Consider the following 6,390-nt stretch of genomic DNA (forward strand, 5'->3'; position numbering starts at 1 on the left):
TTTTTTAAATGCGAATATTCTGGCTGTACTATTGTTGTCGGTGAGATCAGTATGTTATATGAACATTATTCCTTAGTCTCTGTGACATATTAGGAGGATTTTACGACTATTTGCTTTAGATTTCTTACATATAGCTCCTTTAAACATGACAAAAGATTAGAAATATAACACATTTAGATAAATAAGTTGGAATTGAGCAGGTTTAAGCTTCAGATCAGGTTTCTTAAAAACGTGAATGAGTTATTTAAATTGACTTAATACAATCCTGGAAAACTCTGACCAGCGCGCTCCTCCTTTGCGCTCTTTACGCACCAAGGCCCAAACTGAATGTCATTTTTGTTTAATTTAATTATTACAGACGCGATATGTGAGACGTAAACATTAATTCAAATTCAGTTTTGGTTTAAAAAGACAGGTGGACGTGGGAAAGCAATTCGGCGTCTGTCTGCGGTCACATCGGACAGCTGGTGAATCTGAAGCTGTCAGAGAGTTGGAGGGAGACGGTGTGATTTACACCAGACTGTCTGACTTGTTGTTAAACGGTGGGTTATTGCCGACATCAAACTGCCTGCATTAAGATGTTTTAATGGTGGTTTGATTTCACAACAGTGACAAACGATGCTGAGGCTGAGGACAAACTGACAGAGTTCTCTCTGATGATGTAAGCAATGCGCTCGTCTGCAGCAGGGAGCTGTGAGTGGGCGGAGCCTCCTGTAGCTTTTTGTGTGTACTTGTGCGTTTTTTTTGCATCAAGTTTCATGTTGAACCATTTTTGTTTAACTTCTTAAATGGTTCTTACAACAGAGGACATGAAGTTAACGGCCTTTGATTTACCTGTCCCTGTCACACCACCACTAACAGAAGAAAACGAAATGTATTTCTCAACCCCACATTACCTAAAATAACTTCGGTCTCAGCGTCGGAGAAGTTTTTCTTTCTATCTCTCTTTCTTTCTTTGCTCCATGTTCGCAGGTCAACAGGAGGCACCTGTCCTTACCTGTAACACACACCTGTAATTATCCATATATGGCGGTCACTGGCTGTTCATCAGTTTACAACTGATTGGAAGCAGTGATACACACTGATACACATGTGCCTACAATCAAATCAGAGTTTTCTGCAGCTTTCATGAATCTGGAGTAGGTTTTTAGGTTTTTTTATGTGCAAATTTACTCGCAGATTTATTAACATTTCATGAATGAGACTTGGTGTGAGTGATTTAACTTCACTGTTTGCATGAACCAATCAACATTTATTTCTATAGCCCTTTACAAAACCCAAAGGAACCAAGACTTAAAAACTTATGATAGTATTTAATATATTTGATTTTATTGGGACGCAGAGATGAGAAAAAGACCACCTTACACAAAACTACTAGGTAGATGTTGTGGTGAAGATTCTCAGTCATCCAGGTCATGGTGATCAGAAGTGCAACTGGACGTCCTTGTGTTTCTTGAAGATGTTTCACCTCTCATGGCACTCGCACTTATGATCACTACTGTAGGTAGATGGGTCGGTTAACAGAGAGGAAGTGGATATGTATCACAATATTTTCCAGCCGCTTTTGGCTGATTGAAAGAGGTGCGTGTACCCTCCACTACACCGCTGGTCATGGGCTCATTAACTGTTGGGAAAATGTCTTGACAGAGGCATCCCTCGTCTGTGACAGTGACATCACTTTAGAAGTCATTTGGTGTCAGGCTGACCTGAGGTGTTCGCCCACAGCAGGGATACTCAACTTTTGCAAACTGACAGGAGGTCAGAGGCCTCGCACATGTACACAGGGATGTTTCTAGGATTTGATGACATGTGGGACTTCCCTTCCTCCCCTGGCACTTTTTTTTATAACAAGCTCTACTTTAATGCTAATTTATGCGCTCTGTCACCTTTAAGCTGCTTCACACTGAGGGGAAGGTGGCAGAGAGGAGGAGGTTTCAGACGTGGCAGTAGGAGTGTGAAGCAGTTGCTGCCTACACTGCACCGCACAGACGTCACTGTGTTAAACTTCTGGTGGTATCCACCTGGCTTTGGAAGATCGAACAGAAGGGGGCGGGCATCATGGACGCAGGAAGACAAGATGGAGGAGCTGATGGTGTTGGTGTCTGAATACTTGGAGTTGTACAACAATGCCTCAGTGACTTATGAGAACAATGAGAGGAAAAACTGGGCCTTCACTGAACTGTTCGTCTGAATATGTAGAAATCTTGAAGTGGTTTCCAGTGTCTTGCACCATTACATCCATGTGAGCGTGCACGTCTGTCAGTGATGCTGGCATGTCTGATACGGATGATGTCTGCTCCTCACCACAGGAAGGACGAAGGCGTCTGGGATTTTATAACGACGTGTTTGAACACCAGGACGATCAGAAACTTTATTTTGAAACTGGTTGTCTCTGTTTCCTGTAGAAGAACGTGCTGCAGGGCGAGCAGAGGGATCACGTGTGGAGCAGAGAGGGTTTCTACGCCATAGTCCTCTTCTTCACCGTCTTCGTCATCGTCATCACCTGCTTGATGGTATACAACACACACACACACACACACACACACACACACACACACACACAGATCAGCATAATCACTGACATCATGTAACACGTTGCTAAACCAGCTGCTCTGACTGGCTGCAGCAGACCGCCGTTAGCCAATTTGTGGCCGTGGTCAAAGGTCAGTGTGTCCTGGCCTCCAGCCACACTGTACACACACACACACACACAGACACACACGCAGATGTATGAGCCTTTATTCACATGATTATATCAGCTGTAAAACACAAAATAAAAGTAATGAATATTCACATTCATAGATATTTTAATGTTAATAATTCAGTTTATTATAATAAAACAGTCAGATTTTATTTCCTGTATCAGTTGCAGTGTGACGTGTCTCCCACAGGAGGGAGCACTTGTACAGAGAAAGCAGACGGGGATTCAGTTCATGTAATTGTTACAATGTTTCTCAGACCTGCATTAAAGAACTGATCTATTTACAGATAAATGAATCTGAAATAAAACATATTTTTATCCTTTCTCTACGATTTTATTCTCTACTCACACTTCAGCCGTTCATCCTCAAATCATATGAAGGAAGCAGTAGTTTCACAGTCACTCTTTAATTCTTCTTGTGTGTCTCTGAGCTGTGTTTTTACTGATCTGTGAAATCAGGTCAACGTGTTCAGAGAAATTCGTAAAAACAACATTCAGGGGAGTTTCAGGTTTCCCTCCTGTCCCATAAAACATCATAAAACCTTTCAACAGTCTGGAGTTTCCAAGAGTGGAAACATTAGGAACAAATGAAACATTATAATTGCCATAAAATACCTAAATCTTTATTTTATTGCAGCCTTCTAACAGCAGATCATTTGTATTCTACTCATATAAACCTGTGGATATGTAACCCACACACCGTCACGCCCAGAGAGCTTCACAAAGCAAAACTGAAAGAACACAGACACAATTTAAAGACGACACAAACAACTACACATGAAGTTTTTCAAGACTAGAAAGTTGCAGCAATAAGACAAAATCTTTATTTTAAAAGGGGAAAAAATGAGCTTTATGTGTTGCATATTATTTTTGATAATAATTAGTGTGAGTAGAATTACCTGACACTATCAGGGCTGCAACTATTTGAAGAGAAAAATTATTTCTATTGTCGATTATTCTGTTGTTTATTGTCTTGATTTATTGTTTAGTTTTTGGCCTCAGTGTTTCCCAAAGTCAGAGACGACATCTTCAAATGTCTTGTTTCATCAACGACCCAAAGATGTTCAGTGAACTGTCACAGATTAGGAAATACACCAGAAAATATTCACATTTAATTTAGACAATTTTGATGTTTCTTTAAAGATTACTCAGTCTGATTAATCAATTGTAAATTTAGTTGGTGATTGATTTAATAGTTGACAACTAAATGATTTATTGCTGCAGCTCCAGACAGCAATCATTTGTCTCACAGATCTTAATTATGTAGTTAAAACATCACTCCTCTCTACACAACTTTAAATAGTTGGCGTTATTATCTGGGGATAAATGTGACTACAAGACGCTGGAAAAATGTTCAACACATTACTTAATTTTTAGAATTATTTTGTTTATTTATATTAACTTTTTTTTTTAAATGTCTTTTTTATTATTTTATTTATTGATAGTTTTTTTTATATTAATGTATTGATTGATTTTTAAAAATTTTTTTTTTTAAATTTTTTCCACAACTTATTTACTGATCAAAAATAAACATGAAAGCTAAACATAGAGTTGGGTAGTGCTGGTATCGTCAGTACCGACACCAAAACAATACCCTTTTTGATTCCTTGGTCTGAGGAATGTGAAAATGTTTTAATTATTTTGTTTTAATTCAACAAAATTGGACAAATTCTCCAATAAATCTGTGTTAAATAACGGACTGTAGAGAAGTTAGTTAAAAAGTTATAAAAAGTATTGAAGTATTTATACATAAATCTAAACATGCCTTGTCAGGACATGACTACTTCCTGGATTTCTCTTTTCAGTCACAGGTGTCATCAGATCTTTATTTGAAGTGAACTCAGTTTTTTCTCTCCTGTCTGATCTGCAGGTTTTGTACCGACTTAAGGAGAAGGTTCAGGTTTCTGACAGACAGTTGAAAGCCCCGCCCCCTGATGTCCACCTGACCCCGACTGTCCAATCAGACTCTGCCCAGAAGTCAAAGGGCGCCAAGGTCGGCATCAGACGCCTATTTCTGCTCATAAGCATGTATATAAAACATACAAATGACTGATTGATAATGAGTCTTATTTGTTCTCCAGGTTGTGACGTCAGGAAGTATGGTCCAAGCTCAGCTCCCTCCAGCTGTAGCCACGCCCATTCCCCAGCCGCCGCCAATCGTACCCTGCCGCCGCCTCGCTCCTCCTGTCGTCCCTCTGCCCAGGTGAGTCAGCTGACATCGTGTCCCAAAACTTCCCATAAATTAATATGAACCACATGTTTGACTGCGCCTCTCCTCCTAGCTCCGCCCCCGTCCCCATTGTCAGCAGTAACAACCACGCCCCCCTGGCCAGCGTTGCCCCGGTGACAGCCACTAACGAGCTAAAGCCCTGCCCCTCCCCCTTCAGGATGAAACCTGCCGCAGGACTGCAAGAAAGGTAAGAAGACAGGTGTTTAAGCTCCGCCCCCTCTGTGTATCAGTGTGTGTCTAAGTCAGTTTGGACACAGCGTTTATTTATAATGATGATAACACGAGAACAAAACAGGTTAATCTTTGGAAGGTCAAAGGTCATGTGTTCACTCACAGCAGCTCTAACGTCCATTTCTCCCGACATGAGGAGAAACACCACAGAGGAAGACGCCTCCCTTCACACAGCCTCAGGACGTGTTCATGTTCTCTGTGTACATTGTTAATAAAGGAAACCTGCCTCGTTATGTGAATGTAAATCCACGAGATACTTCAGAGCTATAGGATGAAAACAGAACACACACGCACACACACACACACACACACACACACACACACACACACACACACACATACCTCAGTCTAAAGCCTCCTCATCGGCACGTACGCAGCTCAACACCTGTCCGCTCCAACAATTACAGGTTACAGAGGTTACTGTTCTCTAAACACACACAAACACTCACACACTTCCGTCTCTAAACATGGCGGACAATCATCAGGTGTGTTTTCATCCAAACGTTACAATAAAGGATCAATTCCTGTTATTTTACTGGCTCTGTGCATTGAATCACCACAGCCCTGGGTTCCTCCTGGTGCAGAGGGCCCTGGGTTCCTCCTGGTGCAGAGGGCCCTGGGTTCCTCCTGGTGCAGAGGGCCCTGGGTTCCTCCTGGTGCAGTGGGCCCTTGGTTCCTCCTGGTGCAGTGGGCCCTGGGTTCCTCCTGGTGCCGCGGGCCCTGGGTTCCTCCTGGTGCAGAGGGCCCTTGGTTCCTCCTGGTGCAGAGGGCCCTGGGTTCCTGCTGGTGCAGAGGGCCCTGGGTTCCTCCTGGTGCAGAGGGCCCTGGGTTCCTGCTGGTGCCGCGGGCCCTGGGTTCCTCCTGGTGCCGCGGGCCCTGGGTTCCTCCTGCTGCAGGACAATGCCCGGCCTAATAAAAGTTTCAGAGAGCTGTTGTGTGTTGTGCTCTGAGGTTGTGAAGAGTTCTGTAGACTCCACACTCCTTCACCCGCTGATCCCTATCAACCAAACAGACGGCTGGCGCTCAGTAGCTCGGCTTCCGCAGCAATTACCTCTCCCAGGAGACACTGGGAGAAACTGAGAGCAGAGGCAGCTTCTCTGTGTGTGTGAGTGAGGAGAACTCTGTGTGTGTGTGTGTGTGTGTGTGTGTGTGTGTGTGTGTGTGTGTGTGTGTGTGTGTGTGTGTGTGCATATCAAACATGTTTCTGCTCTGAATCAAAACCCCAAAG

At 42.9% G+C, this 6,390-nt stretch overlaps 1 protein-coding gene across 1 annotated transcript in view; it reads left to right on the forward strand.

Annotated features, from left to right (window-relative positions):
• ptprr (protein tyrosine phosphatase receptor type R) overlaps nt 1-6,390 on the forward strand; it is a 52,808-nt gene that overhangs the window by 35,227 nt on the left and 11,191 nt on the right. The window contains exons 5-8 of the mRNA XM_050037857.1: nt 2,406-2,513; nt 4,572-4,694; nt 4,783-4,904; nt 4,984-5,118. Of these exons, the coding sequence (XP_049893814.1) occupies nt 2,406-2,513; nt 4,572-4,694; nt 4,783-4,904; nt 4,984-5,118 (488 nt within the window). The remainder of the gene's footprint in view (nt 1-2,405; nt 2,514-4,571; nt 4,695-4,782; nt 4,905-4,983; nt 5,119-6,390) is intronic.

The sequence above is a fragment of the Epinephelus moara genome, chromosome 24, assembly GCF_006386435.1.
Source record: "Epinephelus moara isolate mb chromosome 24, YSFRI_EMoa_1.0, whole genome shotgun sequence".
Classification (NCBI taxonomy): domain Eukaryota; kingdom Metazoa; phylum Chordata; class Actinopteri; order Perciformes; family Serranidae; genus Epinephelus; species Epinephelus moara.